Source organism: Marmota flaviventris, chromosome 17 (assembly GCF_047511675.1).
Source record: "Marmota flaviventris isolate mMarFla1 chromosome 17, mMarFla1.hap1, whole genome shotgun sequence".
NCBI classification, from domain to species: domain Eukaryota; kingdom Metazoa; phylum Chordata; class Mammalia; order Rodentia; family Sciuridae; genus Marmota; species Marmota flaviventris.
This window is the reverse complement of record NC_092514.1, coordinates 71979108-72002824: the sequence shown is the minus strand read 5'-3', so window position 1 is coordinate 72002824 and position 23717 is coordinate 71979108. Positions and strand designations below refer to the sequence as shown.

At 51.9% G+C, this 23717-nt stretch overlaps 1 protein-coding gene across 1 annotated transcript; it reads left to right on the top strand.

Moving 5' to 3' along the window:
- The first annotated feature begins 7040 nt into the window (after nt 1–7040).
- Fads6 (fatty acid desaturase 6) lies at nt 7041–22101 on the top strand. The gene is made up of 6 exons (XM_027955741.2): nt 7041–7236; nt 7936–8102; nt 17302–17482; nt 17995–18182; nt 19103–19282; nt 19895–22101. The coding sequence occupies exons 1-6, from the start codon at nt 7074–7076 to the stop codon at nt 20042–20044; spliced, it is 1029 nt and encodes a 342-aa protein (XP_027811542.2). The 5' UTR covers nt 7041–7073; the 3' UTR covers nt 20045–22101.
- The last annotated feature ends 1616 nt before the right edge of the window (nt 22102–23717 follow it).

Sequence of the window (23717 nt, the reverse complement as noted above, 5' to 3'; positions counted from 1 at the left end):
CTTCATCCCCTCGAGCCTGTTCCCCTCTCCCATGGATCCCTCCATTCACTGAATGCCTGATGAGCCCTACAAGAAGGTGGGTGCAGGCTCCTCATCTCAGGAAGCTCCCAGGGAGTCCCCCGTTCCCAGTTGCCTGAGGATCTGTTGGGGCTCTCTGCCTGGGTTTTGGCTGACGGAGCGAGGATGGCCGTGATGTGCCCCTTCCAGATCTGGAGTTCAAACCACATGGTTTCACCCTCTCCCTTCCACTGCCATGGCAACCACAGTGGCTTTGTGTGCAAGACGGAGTCACTCCAAACTGAAAAGGTCTGAACGTCCTGGTCCCACCTGGAGGAGAGCCACCTGACCCATATTGCACTGTGTGACTTGAGCAAGAAAGTATCCTGGGAGCCGGGGACGTAGGCCAGGGGTAGAGAACATCTGTGGGGCCCTTCTCTCAGTCTTCAATGCTGGGGGGAAAAGGAGGGGGGACAAAGAACAAGAGGGCTGAGGAAATAGCTCAGATGTGGAGCCCTGCCTAGCAGCTCAAGGCCCTGGGTTTGGTCCCCAGCACTACAAGAAAGAAGAAAGAGGAGGAGGAGAAGGAGGAGGAGGGAGGAAGAAAGAAAAGAAATTACCCTGCATTGTGTTTAGCCACTGAAAAGCTGGGGATGTTTGTTACAACAGCTGGGATGCTTGTTACTTATCCTAATACAGGCAAAAGGAGCACCTTGACTTCTGTGGCTGGGTCACAGCGTCTGAGAGGGCTTTTTACCAGGCAGTACATGACCACTGAGGCCTAATACTAGCTGGGAGATGGCATGAAGTCAGAGAAGGGAAAAGATACCCAAAGCCCAAATGCCTGACATACAGTAGGTGTTCAGTAAAACCTGGTGGCATGAGCAAACTACACGAGAACATTAGAAGAGCTTTGTAGTGGGGCCAATGTTGCCGGAGGCCCAGAAGATGAGCAGGGTTCGGGTGGGGTGGGAATAGAGACAATCAGCCTCAATTAGCCTGGGAGTCCATACCTACAAGTGAGAAAGGGCAGGCCCTGTCCATGGGTCCGAGGTGACTGAGCAGTCACTGGTGCCCTAGAGCAGTGGAGATGAAGCTGGAACTTGGAGGCTTCCCAAGGCCAAGCTGAATACTACAGTCTGAGGTCTAAAAAGTGTTTTCTTCTTCTTCTTTTTTTAATATTTATTTTTTGGTTAGACACAACACCTTTATTTTGTTTATTTATTTTTACATGGTGTTGAGGATCAAACCCAGGGCCTCGCGCACGCTAGGCGAGCGCTCTACTGCTGAACCACAACCCCAGCCCTAAAAAGTGTTTTCTTTGCAGTGACAGGGGTGGGCCCCAGGGCCTAACACATGCTAGGCAAGTGCTCTACCACTGAGCAGCAGCCCAGCCTAAATGACCTTATGTTTGTCAAAAGTAGCAACGATCACAGCCTTTGGAGTGGGCTCCAAAGGGGGGTGTGTGTGTGCGCGTAACAATCTATTGGGATATATGTGTAAATAATAAAATTCCTATTGACATTCTTCTTATGCCTTTAAGAGCTTGTTCTCTGGTGTATATGATACTACTGAGGCTCAGAGAGATTAAGTAACTCATCCAAGGTCCACACTAGTAAGGGTGCCTGACTCCAAAGCCCAGCCATGCTCTTCACATGCAGAGTCCTGTGCAGACAGGTTAGGGGTTGGATGGGGACAGAGGCAGGCCTAAGGAGGGGCCTTGGAGGAGTAGATACCTGGCGGCTCTGGAAGCCTCTTCTGTAGCCCATTGTGCGCAGAGGTCGAGAAGCCCGCCCCAGCCTGCTCCCCTGCACCTCGGGGCCTGTCATGAGGAGCCAAACAGACAGATTAGATCAGTCCTGGCCTGTGGTCAGCCACCCAAAGCCTCTTAGCTGGTCTTGGGCAATTCATCCTTACCTCTGTGAGCAGAAAGGGTAGGACAGGGGGCTGAGAGGTCAGAGTGGGGTGACAGAGTGGGAGAGGACAAGGTGTCACCTAGACTCTGGTGACAGGTGGCAGCTGGCAGGGGTAAACTGGCTTCTCTGCCATCTACACAACTCAGCTGCCAACCCCTGTGGCCTAGGGAACCCAGGTGTCTCACTTTCCCGTGCTTCTTTGTGCTGTGTTCACAATTCATGCCTCTGATTCATACTACTAAAAGAACTTTATTTTTTAAATTTTATTTTTCAGAAATAAAATTGTAGCCAGGTACTGAGGCGCATGTGTGACATCCCAGAGACTAGAGAGATTGAGTTAGGAGGATCACAAGTTCAAGGCCAGTGTGGGCAACTTGGCCAGACCCTGTCTTAAACAAACTAAAAAAGGGCTTGGGCGGAGGTAGCTCAGTGGCAGAAGGCCCCTGGGTTTAAGATTGTAGGCAGGGGGTGTAGCTTCATGGTAGAGAGCTTGTCCAGCATGCACAAGGCCCTATTATTGTGTTTCTATCCCAAACATAATAATAATAATAATAATAATAATAATAATAATAATAATAACAACAACAACAACAAAAATTGTAATTAAAATATGCCTACAGAAAAATGCATCCCAGGGGCTGGGGATATGGCTCAAGTGGTAGCGCACTTGCCTGGCATGCGTGAGGCACTGGGTTCGATCCTCAGTACCACATAAAAATAAAGATATTGTGTCCACCTAAACCTAAAAAATAAATATTAAAAAAAAGAAAAATGCATCCATAAGTAGAGTTTGGTGACTTTTTACAAACCAACACATCCAAGTGTAACTAGAACTCAGAACAAGGAACAAAATATTTGCCAACCCCCTCCTGTCCTTTTCTAGTCACTACCGTTAATCAGCAGCAGGCACCTGACTTCCAGGTCATTAGAATTAGTCATTAGTCACTAATTAGTTTTGCCTGGTTGTTGGTGAGGCGTGAAGCCGGGGCCTTGCGCATGGTAGGCACGTGCTCTACCCTAAGGGGCACCCCCTGTCCCGGCTGGGTCTGGTTTTGAACTTCATGTAAGTGGAACCACCCAGCCTGTGCTCTTCTGTGCCAGGTTCACCTTGCTGCACACTAGGTTTGGGCCGTGTAGTACTCCGGGGCGTGCACACACTGTGTTTTATTTATCTGTTCTACTGACGGTGGACGTTTGAGTTGTTCCCAGTTTTTGCCTGTCCAGGGACAGCTGCTTTGAAACGGTTGTGTTTCTCTGCCTTTCTGTTTGAGTGCATACCTCGGGTACGCTTGCGTCCACCTCCAAAAAAGCTCTCTCTGTTTTAAAAGAAAACCTTCCTTGCTGTTTGTTTTTGCTTAATCAGCTTTATTGAGGTGTAGTTAGATATAATAAAATGCACCCATTTTAACTGTACCCCTGGCAACCACTGATGTGGTTTCTATCCTTGAGCATTCGTTTGGCCTATTCCTGAGCTTCCTATGAAGGGACTGTAGGGTAAGTGGGCTCTCTGTCTGGCATCTCTCCTTGGCACCTACCATGCCATCTGCATCCTGGCCTGTAGTTATTGCTCCTTTTTATGGTACACATTATGCAAATGCATCATGGCTCATTTATTCATTTCCCCGTGGACAGATGTTTAGAGTGTTTCCAGCTTGGCTATAATAAACAACGCCGTGACGGTCACTCTATCATTCCTGTACCAGACCTGGTGTTGGGCATGTGTATTCACTGCTCCTGGGCAAATACCTGGGAGTGACTGCTGGGTCGTAAGGTAGGTGTATAGTCAACTTTATAAGAAACGGTCAGACTGTTTTCCAAAGCCTTGGGCCACTTCAACCTCTCATCAGCAATGGATGAGAGGCCAGCTGCTTCCCAGCCACGCCAGCACTTAACTTTGCCATTTATTTCAGTTTAGCCATCCCAGTGGGTCTGAAGGGCTAGCTAGCTTATGGAAGCTTGTGTGTGTGTGTATGTGGCAGGGATTGAACCCAGGGGCGCTTAACCACTGAAGCACATCCCCAGCCCTTTTTTGTATTTTATTTTTTTTTATATTTATATTTTAGGGGTAGATGGACACAACACAATGCCTTTATTTTTATGTGGTGCTGAGGATTGAACCCGGGTCCCGCCCGTGCTAGGCGAGCGCTCTACCACTGAGCCATAATCCCAGCCCCTTTTTTTTGTATTTTATTTAGAGACAGGGTCTCACTGAGTTGCTTAGGGCCTCGCTGAGTTGCTGAGGCTGGCTCTGAACTCTCAATCCTCCTGCCTCAGCCTCCTGAGTCGCTGGGATTATAAGTGTGTGCCACTGTGCCCGGCCTTATTGGGACTTTAATTTGCATTTGCATGTTTTCCTGTGCTTCTTGGCCATCTGAGCCTTTTCTCTGGGGGATGGTCTGATCAAGCCTTCCTTATTTTATGTCCCCATCATACGTTTCATAGCCGCTGCCTCTGCCATCTACAACTTCAGCATTTTTTCGTTTGGAGTAACTAAAAAATTCTTCAAATTTGCCTTCCTCATTCCAGGGACTTCTCGGTTGTGCCAAACAAACCTTCTTAAACACCACAGTACACACCTCACTCCCTTGCTCTAAGACCTGCTACGGCTCCCCAAGTCTTCAGGGCCAGCCCCACTTCCTCATCTGCCATTCAAGGCAACTCCAGCCCCCGGCCTCAGCCTGTCTCTGCCGCCTTCCTTCCATTGCCTTTTCTACTGATCAGTAGAATATCTTGTCTGCTTCTTTCTCCCCCAGGGTTAAGTCTGCTCTAAATCAAGTCTGCTTCTCTGCAGGGAGGCTGCCTGTGAGCCCCACCCCACGGGGCTTCCTGGTTCCTCTGAGCATCTCTCCTGCTCTGCTGCTGGTTGGCACTCACTCTTTCTCCTTCTTCTTTTTCTTCAGTATTGGGCAAGTGCTCTATCACTAAGCTACAGCCCTGGCTCTTATTTTATTTTGCCACAGGGTTTTGCTAAGTTGTCCAGGCTGGCATCGAACCTAAGATCCTCCTGCCTCGGCCTCCCTGGTAGCTGGGATTACAGACCTGTGCCACTGTGCCCTTTCTTTATTTATTAAAAAAAATTGGGGGGGGGGAGGGATGGGGATGTGGCTCAAGCGGTAGCTCGCTCGCCTGGCATGCGTGCGGCCCGGGTTCGATCCTCAGCACCACATACAAACAAAGATGTTGTGTCCGCCGAAAACTAAAAAATAAATATTAAAAGAAAATTCTCTCTCTCTCTCTCTCTCTCTCTCTCTCTCTCTCTCTCTCTCTTTAATAAAAAAAATTAGTTGGACAGCATGCCTTTATTTTATTTATTTTTATGGGGTGCTAAGGATTGAACCCAGTCCCTCACATGTGCTACGCAAGCGCTCTGCTACTGAGCTACAGCCCCAGCCCCTATTTATTTACTTTTTTCTGGTGCAGGGATGGAAATTTTGCCCCCTCACAGTACAAGCTAGATGTCCAGGGAGAAGCGGGCCTGGAGAGGGGCCTGTTGGTACCAGGAAGTTCTTCATACACATGATAAAAGTGTGGGCTTCTCCTTATAAATGTGTGGTACCAATATTGTATGTGAATATGCTCATAAAATCACATATATCTCCTCAAAAATTCTAGCATGTTGTGGGGGGAGAAATTCAAAGGTGGGGTGGGATAGGGAAGGAGAAGGGGGGCTTTCCCCTCTGTCTAAGAACCTTTGATGTGCACCAAAGATTACTGGATTTGAAGGAGATGTCCTGGATTTGAGCTCTAGGTCTATCCTTTTGTAACTGGGTGTCAGGAGATCAGTTCGTTGACTAGGGAGGATGAATTAAGTTAAAAAATAAATGGGAAGAGGTCATCCTTCCAGAACTGTGGGGAATAGGCAAGATCTTCCCATGTGAAAGTCAAGGGCAAACCCTAAAGAGCCCATGTGTGCATTCAGAATTGGTTTACTTAGGAGCCCTTGGCACACCGACCTGGTGAAGAAACCTTGTCTTTTAGGAGGAGCTGGAGGAAGAGGCCAGGGAAGGAAGCAAAATCACCTCCCCTCCTCCCTCTCCCTCCCTCACAGTCCCCTCTTCCCAAGGGCCTCCTGCTGAACACGCGCTGCTGTCCCCTCCCGTCAGACTTTATTTTAAAAAAGGCTTCAGTGTTAAACTGGGGGGAAAGTATAACAAAGAAGAAAAATGCAGAGGACTCCGTGATGTACAGAGGGAAGTCTGTAGAAGTCAGAGGCTTATCTGCTGAAGACCCAGGTCGGCTCCAGCTCTGCCAGGCGCTGGCTGGCCCTGGCCCGATGGGAAGGGCTAGGACAGGTGATTTCAAGTCTCAGGGACATTGTGGAGGTCCTGGGTTCAGATCTGGGCACCTCCGGGTGAGTCTAACTGCCCCAGAATCCCAGCGAGTCTGTCCACTGACCCGGGAACTGACCTTTGAATAGGTTTTCTTCATAGCTATTCATCCCCTCTCCCAACACATTACCAGCCTGGGCAGTCAACTTTCCATGGGTCACCTCTACCAAAGCCACATTCAGAGGGGACCCCACTCCCTATCCTGGGAGGAGGGAGTCCTTGTACTTTCTACTTCACAAATTCATAAATATTTATGGGCTAATCACTGTTTCAGCTTCTGGAGATGCCGCTGGAGCCAAAGCGTAGGCAAGGAAAGCCCTTTGGCATCCAGCGTCCCCTGTTGGCAGACGCAGGAAGGAAGACAAAGACCCCTGTCCTGTGGGGGTGGGGTGGGCTGTTCAGTGCGATTAAGAGAAATCTTCACCTTCTGGGCACCAAACACCAAGAAAGGGAGGGAGTTGAGATCGGTGGTCAGGGAAGTCATTCGGGAGTCTCCACTGAGGTCTCTGCCCTCCCCCAGCCCTGCCCCCTCTACCCCAGGCTGGTTCTCGCTGCAGGGTGGCCTCCCCAGCTGGAGCATCACCTGGGCTCCTCCCGAGGCGGTTCTAGTGCAGCGTGCGGGGAGGGCGCACCGGCCGGGCCGGGTCTCCATTACGCGCGCCAGGAGGCGCTGGAGTGCCCACACTCCGACCCTGGGGGCTGTGGGTGTCCCCGGTTCTGCGGGTGACTCCGCCCCAGCCCGCCCCCGCCCGCGCTCCCGCCTCGCCTGTGCTGCAGCGCACACGCCCAAGTCCTCCTCCAGCGTCCCCGACCTGGCGCGCCCAGGGAGCCCATGGAGCTGGCGCGCGGCGCGTCCAAGGGGGATGGTGGGGCCGAAGAGCTGCTGGGTGAGCTGGAGGGGCTGGTGCAGGACGTGGTGAGGGCAAGTTCCTGGTGGGAGCTCCACGGCGTGGACTGTGCCATCCTCGCACTCAGCCTCCTCGCCTTGCCAGCCGGTAAGGGACCTGGGGTCAGAGACAGAGGGACAGGGACGGGCTGCGGGTGGGGGTAGGTTGCGGCGGAGGGTGGTTGTGCTTGCAGGCGGTGCTGCAGCTGGCCTGCAGTGGAGAGGGGAAGTCGGACCTGTGCCGGGGACCCTAGGCTGAAGGGTCACACCTTAAGCCCCAAAGTTGGCTTAGAGTGTCCTGTCCTGTGACTCCAGAGGAACTGGACTCAGACATGGGAGAAAGTCTGATAGCTTGAAGGTAGTGGAGGGGAAAGTGGAGAGGAGTCAGGGAGGGCTGGGGAGGGAAGAGGTGGCCATGCAAAAGGGAAGAATGTTCTACTGAGGACACCAGGGAATGGGTGAGAGGAGTGGGGAGAGGGCCTGAGGTTTCCCTGGAGCTCTCATGGTCTGGAACTCTGTGATACCTGACCTCCATCTCTGCTCTGTTTGAGGGCTCAGCAGGGAAACCTCAGCAGATTCAGGACCCCTGAAGTTTCCTTGGCAAGACCCTGGGGCTCTATTTCATTCCAAATCCTGTAGGGAGAGCCAATCCATCCCCCTCAGGTCATGGAAGGTCCTGCCTCACTCCTGCCTGTGGCAGCCCCAGGGCTGGGCCCCCTGTGGCCAGGGATTCTGGGGTGGAGTATTTAGGCCCAGCTCTTCAGGAACTGGAGAAAGACCCTGTTCCCTTGTCCCCTCCTCTGTGCAGGGTTCCTGTGCCTGTCCTCTGAGAATGTCCTGGTCTTTGCCATTGGCATCACCATCTTGGGCGTGTGCCACTCCACGCTCACTGTCAAGGGCAGCCACCTGGCCACTCATGGTGCCCTCACCAAGTCCAAACGCTGGAGCAAGATCTGGTTGCTCTTCTTTGTAGAGGTGAGCCTTGGACAGGGGAGGGCTGCTGTCGTCAGGCAAGCAGTCTCACTTGGTGCAAGCATGCAGATGTGTACAGACATGGATGTGTGTGTGTGTGTGTGTGTGTGTGCACAACCATGCACAGGTTTCCAAGCCCTCAAAAGGGAGTTTGCACCTGATGGGTAGAGAACTGTGTGATGCACATCTGAGTGTCTAGCTATGACAGTGAACTTGGCCTGGGCACCTTCTTTCTCCTGAGGATGTCCACTCACCTCTCTGCAGCACCAGGCCAAGTATGACCAGAGCTTCTTCCTCCTATGAGGACACCTGTGGCTGGCAAGTCCTGTTTTGTGACTGTCTTGGCCCATGGCTGCAATCACTAGAGCCTCTGGGTTTTGCAATCAGAGTTTAAAACGTGACCCACACAGAAGGGGCAGGGGCAGGTCTGGTGTTTCAGAGTTCCAGTTTGTGGAACTAGATTGTGCCCTTCTGACTCCTGGCCAAGGCCAAGCCATCCTGAGAGGCTCCTCCAAGTCTCCGATGGACCCTCCTCTCTCCTGACTCTTGCTCCCCTGTTTTCCATCTCCCCACTGTTCTGCCTTCTTACCTGGGGGTCAGCCCAGGAAGGCCAAGGTGGGCAGACTGTCCTCTCGCAACGGGGCTTCCAGCAGCCTCTCAGAGTCTCTCCCAGACTTGGTCTGTCTTTGCCTCCAGGGGGCCCCTCCCCTAACCACTCAGGTCCTTTATGAATAAATCAGGAAGCTCGTAACAGAAGGAGTCCTTTTCTGGCAGGGACTGGTTGCCATGACCTTTAACTCAATCATTAACTCTTTATAAAGTCGTGTAATCTTATAAAACTTTATATGACACACACATAGATCTTCTAATTTCACCCACTGAGTGGAGGGGACATTTCTCACCTGGCTTTCTCCATCCCTTGTTTTTTTCCCCTCCTCTTCCCACCAGCACGTTTTCTGAAAGGCTGAGGTCAAGAGGAATCCACAGGTTCCCCATCCTCAAGGTCAATTTCAAAATGTTTCCCTTTCCACGGACCCCTGGATGGGGTCTCAGCCAGACTCAAGGCAAGACTGGACCCTGGGGTCTGGCGCAGAGCCTCACTGAGTTTGTAGCCTGCCAAAGGAGGCAGGGGCAATGTTGGCTGTGTTGCGACATGGCAGTGTCACAGTGCCGGGACCCAAGGGGTAGGATTGGCTATTTTGAGTTTTCAAAGCTGCACTGAGTGCTAGGAACCTGGAGGCGGTTGAGGGTGAGTAGTTTTTGTGGTCTGTGGACTGGCGCAGACAGCAAGGGACTTATCGTACAGATTTGGCCTCAGGGTTCTCACACTTGGGTGAATAGCTAGGTGACTGGGAGGTCCAGGCGAGTTGGAGAAGCCTCAGTGACCCCGATATGCACTAAAACATGAGAACTCCTGACCCTGACTTCCCAGGGCCTCAGGCTGTCATATAAGTAAAGCCAGGAGCCAAGGACACTGTCCCACTGGAGAGCTGTTCGGGAGCCAGGCAGCCCCGGGGCTGGGTTCTACTTGCTGTCCACCGTCTTGTCCCCAGGAGCCCCAGACCAGTAGCATCATCTTTGCCTTTTATCTGTTCAGGCCTGACTGAGCTGTTGGCAGGACTTCCATCAATATTTATGGACCATGACCACGCAATTCACTTGGGGGCAAGGTCCCTGGAAAAGCTGATTGACAGAAGGTCATGCCCTGGAGGGTCACAGCCTGTGTCCCCTCAGTGCTGGAGAGGGAAGGCTTGGCTACCCACTCGGCGTGTGGCACTGGCTGATTTGCTGTGATGGACCACCAGGCAAGGCACAGTGACTTGCACTCAGGCTCTCAAGTCATGGGGATGAGGTGGAGTCAGTAATGGAGATTTTCGGACCCCAGAGTGTGGCTCTGGTTACCCTCTGGGGAAGGTCCAGTCCCTGTGCAGGGGAGGGGATGGATCAGACCCTCTAGCTGACATGGTGAGGCCACCGCAGTCCTCAGAAAGGTTGCTGGTCTTATGGCCAGGCAGGGGGCCAGGGTTAGGGGCACATCCTTTGCAGCCTCGAGCCTTGGTTGGAATCCCAGCCCCGCTGGGCTGCCCTGACCTTGGGCAAGTTAGCTTGGTCCAGCAGCCAGTGTTAGTTCCTCCTGGAGTCAGCTGGAGGGAAGGCCTGGCCTCCTTCCTGAAGCAGGCAGGTGGCTGCAGAGAGCCCGCCCAGCCCTCGACTAGGACCGGGTCCTGACCTGTCTCTCCCCCTGGGGGGGAGAGGTGGTCAGCTGCAAGGGAGGGGGAGCGTTCGTGGAGGAGTTTGTTCCACTCCTTGTTTTGATTTTGCTCACTGGCAGGTTGCAGGGCTCGCAGCCGTGTTGGGGACTGGGTTGCATAGCACAGAGGACAAGCTCTGGCGGTCTGGGACCTCAGAGGATACCCGGGACCTTTCCTGGATCCCTGACTGTCACTTCTCCTGCATATCCATGTCTCTTCCCTGTCATCCTTTTACTGATGGGGCCCGTGTTCTTCCCGGACTTGGACCTTCGGGAGGCTCCATGACTGTAGGGAATCTTGGCCCAGGTTCCTTCCAGGGTCCTGCAAATTCTGCCACCTCAGGCATCCGCCAAGCACCATTGGCTTTGCTGAGCACCAGCTTTTGCTGTGGTTGCCTCAGGATTGACCACTCCTAACCCGGGCGGAACCAGGACCTCTATGACCCAGTGGATCGGGGGAGGGGGTGATCAGTGGAGGAATGGGGGCTTCTACTCCAATTCCCATGCCAGATGAGTTCCCCCAGAAGACCCCCCTCTGGCTCACCTGGGAAAATTCCTCGTCCCTCCTAGTAGCATAGCCCATTCTCTAGCCCTGGCCTCACCCAGCACAGCACCTGGCTCTCCCTGCCCTGGGTTATGCCACTGGGACTGCCAGGCCTATGCTCAGGGACTGCCAGAGAGGGTGCCACACTCAGTTGGCCGTCAGAGGGTGGGGGCAAGGTGGGGTGAGCAGGCTGCCAGGCTTCAGTCCAAAGGACTGGATTAACTCCTGAAACCAGAGGGTTTTAGGGACTCTCCTACAAGTTGTTCAATAATCCAGGATGCTCCCCTGAGTGGGAGGGAACAGGCTGTACCAGTTACTAAGCTCTTTGTTGTGTCTCAGCTTCAAATCCTCCTTGTAAAGTTGGCTTTGTGCTACGGGGCGGAGTCACAGCTGGTCCACAGGGAGCCCTGCACAGCAGACTGTGCCCTGCAGGGAGGAGTGTCACACAGGAGAATGCCTGTCACCCTCTGCAGGTCCCTTGTGATGGTGAGAACAGCTGAGAACTCCCAGCCTAGACATGGTCTCCATCCAAGCCCCAAGGACTCCTGTTTGAGAAGGAGCAACTGGGCTATTTTTTCCTGGTGCTGGAGATGGAACCTCAGTCTCACACATGCTGGGCACTCACTCTGCCACTGAGCCACACCCCAGCCTCCACTATGACTTCTTATTGTTTTATTTTTTAAAATTTACTTGGTGGGGGGCTGGGGCTATAGCTCAGTGGCAGAGCACTTGCCTAGCATGTGTGAGGCACTGGGTTCAATCCTCAGCACCACATAAAAATGAAAAAAAATAAATAAATAAAGGCATTCTGTCCATCTACAACTACAAAAAATTTTTAAAAATTAAAAATTTAAAAAATTTAGAGGGCCAACACGGATCTTCAGTACAAAATACAATTTTTATATAAACTTTTTATTTTAAAAATTATTATAGGGTTAGGGTTAGGGTTAGGGTTAGGGTTAGGGTTATTATTATAGGGTTATATTTACATAAGTGTCATTGATGGTGAAACCGAGGAAGCTGTCATTGGTACAGTGTGTGTGTGTGTGTGTGTGTGTGTGTGTGTGTGTGTGTGTTAGTTCTAGGCCATTTTATCACATGTAGCCTCTCAAAATGCACTCTTAATGACCTTGGCATGATTTCCTTAAGAAGCCTGAGGCCCAGCCCGGTGATGCACACCTATGATCCCAGTAACTCAGGAGGCAGAGGCTGGAGGATCAAAAGTTGGAGGCCAACATCAGCACTTAGTGAGGCTCTGTCTCAAAATAAAAAGTAAAAAGGGTTGGAACTATCTCAGTGGTAAAGAGCCCCTGGGTTCAATTCCCAGTTACAAACAAAAAAAGAAGAAGAAGTCTGAGACAGGAGGCTGGGGGAGACAGACAGCAGGGCTCTGGAGCAGCTGCAGCAGCCTGCGATGGCACACTGGATCTGAGGAGTGTCCATCCCCGGCCATGCTCTGCTAGGTGCCAGGGACCAAGGTGAGTAAGACCTCCAGTTCCCTAAGTGCTGAACCCAGTGAGGACCCCGATGATACAGCTGACGCTCGCTCGCTGCTTGCTGTGTTCTTGTCTGAATCATTTAACAGTCATGCCTTTCCAAGAAGTCAGAGCTATTCGCACCCTTACTTTGGACGTTAGGGGACACTTACCTGGGATGGTAAGTCCCTTGCTCAGGGCTGCACAGCTGATATGTGGTGCAGCTGACATTCAAGCTGGAGCAGCAGCAGAATGTGTTGAAGGTGCCAGGGGTGCTGTGAGGACCCTCTGCTCTGGGGGGAGCGTGGCAGGGACGCTGGGCAACATCTGGAGATGCCTCTGACAGTCATGACCGGGTGTGTGGACGTGTGTGAGCATAAGAGTGTGTGCCACTGAGATCCAGTGGGCCCAGGCCGGGGATGCTTGTAAACATCATACAAAGCAAGGACAGGCCCACAAGAAACATGGCCCAGCCCCAAGCGTCAGTGGCGCAGAAGCCCAGAACCCTAGGGAATTTCCCAAAGAGACACCGGCTGGCCTCAGAAGCCGGATGGTGATTTCAGACAAAGCCCATACAGGGACCAGGGGATGGGTATGAGAAATAGCACAGTGCTTGAGGGACCCACAGAAATCTGGGGTCACTAGAATCTAGTGGGGATCTTGGAGAAAAGAGGTCAAGGAGGCCCACGTGTCAGGCAGAGGATCTGGGACTTTGTCCTGTGACCAAAGCTAGTTGTCTCCATTAGTAGTTTAAAAACTGATTTAATTGATTTTGTGAATAGCTAACATGATTCTAGAATTCAGAATTTTAAAGGTGCAGGGATAAGTCTTCCTCTCACATTCCATGGCTGCCCCATTTTCCTCTTGGGAAATGATGGGAGATGGAAGTTGCCAGTCTTTTTTGTGACCTCTAATATTTCCTTCTTTCTTTCTTTCTTTATTTGTTTGTTTGTACTTGAGATTGAACCCACTGATGCTCTACCTCTGAGCTACATCCCAGCCCCCCCCCCACACACCTTTTGCAGTACTGAGGATTGAACCCAGGGGTACTCGACCATTGAGGCACATCCCAGCCCCTAAGTTGCTGAGGCTGGCCTTAAACTTGTGATCTTCTTTCCTCAGCCTCCCTAGTGACTGGGATTACAGGTATGTGCCACAGTGACTGACCTCTATGTTTTATTTGTTAAGTAAATAGTACCTTACAGAATTTAAAAACATAATTATAAAATTTTGGCACAATCAAAGCTGGGTTGTGACTGTCACTGTACTGGGTTCGAGGCGGATGAGGCAGTGAGGGCTGGAGGGTGTTGGTACAGGCCAGCAGAGAGATCAGGAGGAATGGCAAGGTGAGGCTGGGGTGCAGGAGCAGGTGCAGGAGGAGGTGCAGGAGAGGGTGCAGGAGGGGGTGTAGGAGAGGGTGCAGGAGCAGGTGCAGGAGGAGGTGCAGGAGCAGGTGCAGGAGGAGGTGCAGGAGGAGGTGCAGGAGGGGGTGCAGGAGAGGGTGCAGGAGGAGGTGCAGGAAGGGGTGCAGGAGAGGATGCAGGAGCAGGTGCAGGAGGGGGTGCAGGAGAGGGTGCAGGAGGAGGTGCAGGAGCAGGTGCAGGAGCAGGTGCAGGAGGAGGTGCAGGACGGGGTTCAGAAGGGGGTTGCTTGGCTGGGATGGGGGAGGAGGAAGGTGGAGGAGGAGGAGGAAGAGTCAAGGGTGAAGGCCAGGTTTCCAGCAGTGAGCCACTCCTGAGATGGACTCACACACGAAGGGCAGATGGTGGGCACTGTGGTCAGCATGAGTGTTTCAGACATAGGCAGGATGAGAGAGGGGTGGTGGGACGTTGCACGAGCAGCTTGCCTCAGACTGGAGGGGCTCTGGGCTGTGGTCTGTCCAGCTCCCATTCTTCCCTGCAGACCCTCTTGCTGATTCCCAGGGGAACAGCAGCTCCTTCTCAGGTGGCTTCAGAGGGGTAGGGGCCTCTGGGAGTCTGTGGGCCTCAGCAATGGGTTTATCAGATCAAACATAGGATGCTAGGATAAATTTGAATTTGGGGTAAGTAACCTATATTTTTTGTACATGTGTATCCCAAATGTCACACACATGGGTGTTTATCCAAAGTTCAGATTCACATTTTCAATTGCTGCATGTGACAGCCCTATTTAGTGAAATACAGGTCCCCTAGCATGAGTCCTCAGGGTAGCTCCCCAGCAGGATTGACATGCATAGTCATGCCACTCCTGGAAGGACAGAGGATCAGTGGTGAGGGCCACGGAGGAGAGCCCCTTGAGTACTTGTCCTGACGGCCCTGGGCTTGCTACGGTTGGAACGAGCCCATCAGGGTTCTCTCCCCTTCCAGGTCCTGACCCTGGTGCTCCCAGGTCTAGTATGGTGCACAGCACTGGTCAGGGATGAGGATGCTTAAGAGAGTTTTGGTGCCCCCTAAATTTAGCTGAAGATGTCAAGAGGAATTAAACTGACATCAGCCCTCTGAACATTCTGGCCTTTCAGAGCCTGCATGCTTCAGAGGGGAGCTCTTAAATCTTCCTAGGGACAAAGAGGGTGGTGGTTGATATCAAGAAGCAGCACCAGTTGGGTGTGGTGACCACACCTGAAATTCTAGCAACTCAGAAGGCTGAGGCAGGAGGACCACAAATTTGAGGCCAGCCTCAGCAACTTGGTGAAACCCTGTCTCAAAATAAAAAAAATAAAGAGGGCTGGGGATGTGGCTTAGTGGTACAGTGGACTTGGCTTCAATCCCCAAGACTTAAAAAAAAAAAAATTAGGGTTGGGGTTGTGGCTCAGTGGTAGCAAGGTGCTGGGCTGGATCCTCAGCACCACATAAAAATAAATAAATAAAATAAAGGTATTGTGTCCAACTACAACTAAATTTTTTTTTAATTATTAAAAAAAAAAAAGAAGTGGAAGCACCAAACTTGAGGCTTCTGGGACTTTCTTGGGTCTGGATGTGAAATCCTCTTGGGCAAGACATTTAAATGACCCTTTATAGCATGAAAACAGCTCATTTTCCAACTAACTCAGCAGGATGTAGTTGTTTGCCTGTGCCCCCAGTGAATGGCAGACAGATTGAGGTGCACCGTGTCCATCTTCCCCGGCTACCCCAGCTCACCCCTTTCTCTCCCTCTCAGGAGGAAGCATCTGAGTCGGAGCGAGAAGTCCACTGTTATAGAAATAGCCTCAAAGCTGTTTTTATTCACATCAAAAGGCAAAATCATTCACCAGCTCTGAAGTGTGTGCTGAGTCACAAATCACATGTCATGCACCTCGCTGTCACCTGTCTCCCCTGCATCTGCAGGCCTGGGCATGTGGCTGAGGGCCCTGGGGGTGGCATTCTCAAGATGCTCAGTCTGGATCAGGCTCCGGGCCATTGTGGCAATGCCACTCAAAGTGTGGTCAGCTACTGTTCTACCGGGAGACAGGGAGCTGGTGCCAGGAAGATCAACTGTCACCAGTAAGACAGCTGAGTGCAGCTGACCTTTCCTGACCAAGGAACTTAAACCAGCTGTGCGACCCCCATGGGTGAGGCCTAGGAGTAGGCAGGCCCCCCTGAGACCAGCGGGACTGAAAGACACTGTTACTTGAGTGACTGCCTGCCCTCTGCAGCCTCCTGCAGAATCTGTCCTTGGTGAGGTTACAGAAGCAGAGAGGCAAACCAGCCCCTGGTGCATTGTGTCACCTGAGAGCAAGGTGCCCAGCCTGTTGCTGTGGACTCCCTCACCCTTGGGGTCCTCTCCTTCACAGGGACCCAACAGGTATTGCTGGTTTGACCCTATCTGCCTGTGTCTTCTGTAAAACTGCATACGTGCCCCTTGGTGTCCTTTAGATAGGGCTTCTGGCTACGTTTCAGCTTCTGTTTCGTTCCAAATGAAAGGCTGCTAATTTTCCTTATCTTTCTCCGGCTTCTGCCTCTGCTGCCTGGACCCAGAGCCAGGCTTTGGGTTGATTGCGATGAGCACCTCATCTCCAGAGCAGCTTATCTTGGTTGAAATTGGACTTCAGGGTCCAAATCCCCTCTCTGCCACTTCAGCTGTATGACTTGGGCTTGTGTGGCCTCTCTCTATCTCGGTTTTTCTTGTGTGTGTTGTGGGGAGGAGCGCAGCTGACCCTAGGTTAGGAGTATGTGAAGTACAGGACACTGAGCAAGGTTCGATGTGTTCGGTTGTCTGTCTTTGACCAGCCCACACAGTGGTATTGGGAAACCCTTCAAACAGGCAGGCAGTGTCTTCAATAAAATTAGCAAAATCTTCTGGTCCGGATAAAATATTGGAAGAGGCGTATATCTGCATACTCATTTGCATGTATCTACATAAGAAACACCACCACTAGCACCTCTTTTGCATTTAGAAAGACTGTTGGAGCTGGAGTTGGGGCTTGAGAGCTGCTCCCCGTGGTTGAATCCCATCCAGAACCCACGCCAGAAAAGTCACCTCTAGGGAGAAGCTAACTCAGCCTCCACTTGAGGCAACCCACCCCACATTGTGCTGCTCAGGAGGTGCCTCCTTTGACCCCAACCCACTCCTACACCCCTGTCCTTGCTGCTGTGGGCTCAGAATGCAAAGTGGCATCACGAAGGAGCAGGTGACTGTGAGTTAAACATAGGCAAGAGAATTGCCATGGCTGCCCACTTTGCCCACCTCTGAGACTCTGGAGGTTGTCTGGGTGGTGATCACAGCAGAGTGGCCATCTAGGAGCCTGACGTCTCTGTCCCCTGATTCTTTACAGAGCCACATCAAGAGGATGATGTCGTTTTGGGTCACCTGTACCTGAGAGTTGATGGTCCAGGCTGATCAGCTTGGGGTGCAGAGAGGAAGGCCCTGGAATTACAGGGTTTGAGGAGGGTAGGGGTGTTCTCGAGTTTCCCCCAGGTCTCACCCCACTCAGCCGCGCCTAACACAAATTGGTGTGCTCTCTGGCTCCTCCTCTAGGTGTGCACGGCCTTCACTGCGGAGTTCGGGAAGTTCAGCCACGTCAACATGCACCATGGCTACACCAACGTGGTGGGTCTGGGGGACTCCAGCACGTGGAAGCTGCCTTGCCTCAACCGCTACGTCTACATGTTCCTCGCGCCCTTCCTCATCCCCATCATCACCCCGCTGGTGGCTCTTGGTGAGTACCTGATGGCCTGGGTCCAAGTGCCCTGCAGAGGCCTGTCCCTCTTCCTTCCTTTCCCTCCTGGCTTGGTGGAAGCCAGAAGCCTTGGGTTCAGACCTTTTGGTCTCTGCTAGACTTTCTGAGCCAGACAACCGGACAGCAGGACACAAGTCCAACTCTAGCTCTGCCACCTACTGGCTGGTGAACTTGCACAGATAACCTGACTTCTCTGAGCCTCGGGTTCCTCAAGGATGGTGTGAAAGCATAATGAGGCCACAGCCAGAGCTTTGTAGATGCACACTGATCATCGTAATAGTTGGCATCACGGGAGCAACACCACGGGGTAGAAGGAGCAGGGGGGTGGGTGGCCTTACGTTGGTCATGTTGCTTAGTGGCTCCCTTCCTCATCCAAACAATGGGTGAACACTCAGGCCACCCTCCGCCCTCACTCCCTTGGCCACCGGGAAGCCAGCTGGTGAGGACTCCAAACCTCGCCTGCCCTCATTCCCTGTCTTGCCCTCTGGCAGAGCGGCTGTGGAAGGTGGAGCTGCGGATAGCTCTGCGGACGCTGGGCCTGATTTCCCTGGGCCTTTACTCTCAGTACTGGCTGCTCCTGAACGTGTCCGGCTTCAGAAGCCCCAGCTCGGCCCTGGCCTGCATGCTGCTCATCAGGGCCTTGCTGGCCCATCCCTTCCTCCACATCAACATCTTCCAGGTGAGGCCTCCCCACCCCTGGCACTGGGGAGTTATGGGGAGCACTCTCCAGGGAGGTGACTCAGGCTGGGAGAGGGAGGGCACAGGAGGAAGCAGCCCCCTTCTGGGGTCCCCTCTCGGTGGCTTGAGTTTTAGGTGAAGAGTTTGCTTGCCCTCAGCCGGCTGCCCTGCCTCATCCGCAGGTGGATTTCCATGTGGGGTGAAGCGAGGGTCCCCGTCAATGCCACGAGGCAGGCAGAGGAAGGAACTGGAGATGGGGGTCTTGGAGGGAGGCCGGGGGCTCCACATTCAGTTCTGGTGCATTCCCACCGGGGTGTCTCCCTGTGTCCCCATCAGTGGAGACCCCAGGTTGGAGTTCCCTGTACACTCACCTGGCACTCAGTACAACTGCCATCAATTACTTAATCCCATAACTGTGTCCCGTCTGCTTGTCCTTCTCAAATGGAAGTTTCTGCTCCCCTCCAAGTTCCCTAGACCCAGGACCGTGCCTGACAAGGAGGTACCTGCACATACTCAGTGAAGGAAAAAGCACAAGAGGATGCGCAAACTTGAACTTGTTCAATGAGTGGGGTTTTGACTGGTGAAGAGAACAGGGAAGGTCTCTCCAGGACGAGGCAAAGGCACGGTGCCATGTGGGCAGTCTCAGGCATTCAAGTACCAAGGGTGCCGAGGTCCCCAAGCCAGACCTCCCGTTGTCCGGATGGGAGGAGGCCCAGAGATGGGAGAGACTCAGCTCAGGGCCCAGACTGGGTTGGCATCAGAGCTGAGCCGGAGCCCCACCCCGTCCTGCCTCCACCAGGTCCTTCTAGGTTAGGACTTGGGGGGCAGAGCACACTGGGCCTCTGAGTGCTTGGTGAGGACACCTGAGGCAAGGGGGAGGCCCAGGCCCCACCCCAGGACATGACCACATGTCTGTCACAGCACATAGGGCTGCCCATGTTCTCCCGGGACAAGAAGCCCCAACGGATCCACATGATGACCCTGGGGGTTCTCAACCTGCCCCGGCTGCCGGTGTTGGACTGGGCGTTTGGCCACTCGCTCATCAGTTGCCACGTAGAACACCACCTGTTCCCCAAGCTCTCTGACAACATGTGTCTGAAGGTAGACAAGGGCTGGTCGGGAGGGGCTGGGAGGACATGCCTGGCTGGTGGTGGGCAGTGGTAACCTCTAGGGTTCAGCTGAACCCTGGGTTCCCCAACTGGCCTGGTCAGAAGTCACCCAGGAGGGGCACCCCAACTGACAAGCAGCAACGTGGGTTGCAGATCAGAGACACCTGGGTTTCTTACCAGCTATGGGACTCTGGACAAGTTAATTGAGCCTCAGCTTCCCCATCTGTAAAATGGGATGAAACTGCTTACCTACAGGATTTGAGGATGGACTGAAGAAACAGACCTGAAATACTTGACACCAAGCAGGTGCTTGGCAAAGGAAGCCATGCTTTTCATTTCCCTGTGCCAAGAGGGGCTGTTGCATGGTTGGGACCTCGAGGGAAGATTTGGGGGAGAAATCCTCCTTCCCTTGCCTGCGAGTAAAGTTGAGGGAGGCAGGAGTTTTCTAACACCTCAGCCCTCAGCCAACGCCCCTGCCCTCCCTGCCCTGAGCATTCTGGACAAGGCAGATGGGAGCTGGGGCTAGGAAGAGGAGACAGCTCCTGGGATGGACAGGCTGTGGCAGTCCCTGCTCACAGCCCCTTCTCCTGCCATCTTCCAACAGGTGAAGCCTGTGGTGTCCCGGTTCCTCCACGAGAAGCAGTTGCCATACCAGGAGGACTCGTACTTGGCTCGCTTCCGGCTGTTCCTCAACCGCTACGAGGAGCTCATGGTGCAGGCCCCGCTGATCACTGAGGTGGTGGGGCTGCAGTGAGGGCTGGGCTCCCCTCCCCGGCCCAGCCCTGGTGCTCCTGCTGCTGCTGGTTCTCAGTTGGTGTGCAGTGGTGGGTGGTGGGCGTGGAGCATGGAGGCTTGGGTGGGCAGTGAGACAGGGCAGCTGATGGGTGCCCTGTGTCCTGGGGGTTGCTTGCCCTGTTTGCTTTTTGGGGATTGGAGGGGTCTCTGGGTGAAAGGAATCTTGGTAACTGGGCATCCTGGGCCTGGCTCCATCTCAGGATCTTCCCCTGCTCCATTTGAGCCTGGCAGGGCAGCAATGCCAAGGGTGAGGTGAAATCCTGTGCCCAAGGCCAACTGGGAGAGGGAAGGGGCAGAGAGCAAAGGTCAACCCCTTAGCTGGGGCCTCCTTGACACCGAGAGAGTGGCACACTTGCTTGACTGCTGCTTCTTCCTCTGCTCTTCAAGGCTCTGACCCAGGGCCCCCTCCCCAGGGAACATGGGGCAGGGTCACTTTTGGCAGACTCCCTAGTTTCTCAGCCAGAGAAGCCTGTTCAAGTCACAGTTCCCAAGGCCCACAGTGTCACTGAGATGAAAGTGAGTATATTTTGTAGGGAAAGCTCTCAGGATAAGAGAGGGGAGAAAGTCCCTCAGGGACACAGCTGGGGAAAGAGTATAAATAGATTTGATCGTGACCTTGGCTAGCTCTGGAAGTCTGCTTTGTTCCATGATGTTTAGAAGCACGGGCCTGGGAGAGAGAATTACTGGGAGGTAGCTGAGTCTGGAGGGGGTTATGGGAACCAGTTTGAAGGACAGGTGGCCTTAGAGGAGACAGAAGGAAGAGAGTGGGGTGAGACAGAGGAGCTTGAGGTCAAGAGCTGGGCTTGCAGTGAAAGGGTGGTCGGCAGCCTAGGGGTGAGGTGGGAACATAAGGAAACTGCTGGTGCCAGACCTGGGAAGAGGCCAAATGTGGGGACCCAATGAGATGCAGCCCGAAGTAGGCAGAATTGAGGGAGGCTGGGAGCTGCCCCAGTTGGGGGCTGGACTGAGAAGGTCAAGAAAGTGCCCAAATGGAAGCTGAGGGAGAGCTAGAGGAGGCCAGATGTGCGATATGAGACCACAGCAGTTCATTTATGTAGAATTTCCCACTATTGACATTTTACCTGGATAATTCTTCTTGGCTGTCCTATGAATTGTAGAATATTTAGTGGTGCCCTTGGCTTCTATCTATGAGATGCTGGGATTCCAATCATGACAATCAAAAATGTTTCCAAGCTGGGCACAGTGGCACATGCCTGTAATCCCAGTGACTTGGGAGACTGAGGCAAGACTGCAGGTTCAAAGCCAGCCTCAGCAACTTGGTGAGGCCCTGATCAACTTAGATGCTATCTCTAAATAAAAAATTAAAAAGGGCTGGGGATGTGACTCAGTGGTTAAGTGCCCTGGGTTCAATCCCTGGTACGTACACACACATACACATTTCCAAATGTGGTCAAATGTCCCTGGCCTATTGGAGAGCACAGCTACAGTCTCTGGTGTGGACTCTGGCACCTCTGCCATGTAGCTGCTTGGTATCCCTCTAACTCCTGCAGGCCTTCTCCTCTAGCTGTGGCTCTTGGTGCCCCCATAGCTCCTTTGGGCACCCTCTCCTCCAGCTATGGCTCTCATGAGTTCCCAAGCTACTCCTTCCTGGGACTCTTTGGGGGCCTGGCCCAGCAGTCTTGGCTGATGCTCACCCCGGGGTGCTTCTCTGGTCCCTTAACCTTGCTCACACCTCTTTATTTCTTCATTAAACTCTCTTCAATCACCCCTTTTGAACGGGCCATCTGTTCCCTGCTGGGAGGCTCATTGACAGAGCAGAGTTTTGGATCCAAACAGCCCTCCTGGAACGAGGCAGGCTTGGCAGCTGCCCCAGCCTACTGCTTTGCTATATGATGTTGCTTCTCTTTTGAAATGCATTAGCCACACAGAAATGGTCTTAAGGTCTAGGACTGTGATTCATCAAACAGCCAATTCTCCATATGAAAAATGCACTGTCAGGAAAAAGGCCCCACTCTCAAACTCCAGGCTAATGATTAAAACCATCCAAATACATAACCAATGACTCAGTGTTATTGATCTGGGCCTGAATGGGGTATGGGCAGCAAGCAGCTGGATGTATCATGGGCACCTTAGAAATAAGTCATTTGATTTCTTTGAAGCTTGATTTTCTGTTACTCTGAGGATGTGAGCTGGGAATGATTGTTACTTGAGAAGTGCAGAGAGGTGACAGGAGTGAAATGAAGTGCTTCTAGGGTTTTGCAAATACCTATGGTCTAGTTTACAGAGGTATGTGGGAAGCAACAATATTGATGATAATAACATTTATTTTACATGTAGCAGATGTTTTTAACTGATGTCATCTAATTTTAATCTTCAAAAATTGGTACAATTTCTTCCTCATATTACAGATGGTGGGGAAAAAAAGACAGGGAGAGTAAACTTCTTGATGTTATAAAGCTAATGAGTGGCAAAAGAAAGATGTGAACTCTGTGTTCATGCTCTCAACCGCTAGACATACTGCCTCTGACGGGCAGGGAACCTTATAGAGCTTTCTGGGTGACTGATTCTGCGTTTCCACCTTGTTCTCCTGTGTGAATGGATAATCAATGGTTTTATCAGTAAGACAAATCTTTATGAATGTGCATTGGGTGGTAGGCCCTGTTTGAAACTCCAGGGATAGGAGTGAATGAGATTAGGCTGCCCACCCTCATGGAACTTATAGTCTAGTGAAGAGATTATCAAATTCTTTCCATAAAGGGCTAGATAATAAATATTTGGGGGTTTGTGGACTATGTGATCCCTGTCACAGCTACTCAAATGTTCCATTAAAACACAAAAACAGCTAGAGACAATATGTAAAGATATGAAAATGGCTTTATTCTAATAAACTTTATTTATAAACACTGAAACTTGAATTTGTGTAATTTTCCTATATCACAAAATATTTTAAAAGGTTTTTAAACCATTAAAAAGCAAAAACCCTACTTTGTGTACAACCAGAGGTATGAAAAATTGTGCTCTATATGTGTAATATGAATTGTAATGCATTCTGCTGTCATATATAACAAATTAAAATTTTGAAAAAATGAAAAAAAGCTTCAGTTGTCATAAACAACAACAAAAAAAGCAAAAACCAATGTCACGGATCATACAAAACAACCCTCTGGGCAGCACTCAGCTTGCAAGCCACAATATGCATACTCACCAACTAGTGGGATAGCCATAAAACACAATGACAGAGCATAATAGTATTTACTTCTCAGGAGGGAGGGGGAGTGACAAGTTGGGAAGAGGGGACTCCTAGGATACCTGCCATGCTCTATTTCTCAATCTGGGGAGTGGTTACATGTTTACACCTCATGATTCAAGCTGTACATTCTGATTTGTGAACTTTTCTGTATGTTATACTTCAGTTAAAATGATTAAAAATGGCAAGCAGGGTAGTGTTAAAAAATTACAGGAGGACATTGTTTTGGACTAAATATTAAAATATGTATTATTTATCCTGATTGCTGAATTTTTTGGTGCCCCCTTAAATTCTGCACCTGAGGCAGGTAGCTCACCCTGGTCCTTGGGCTAATGGACAAAAGCAGGAAGGAGGCAGAGTGACACAGCTGGGCCTTCAGGGAAACTGAGACAGCACAAAGGCCCCTCTTCAAACTGCCATAAAG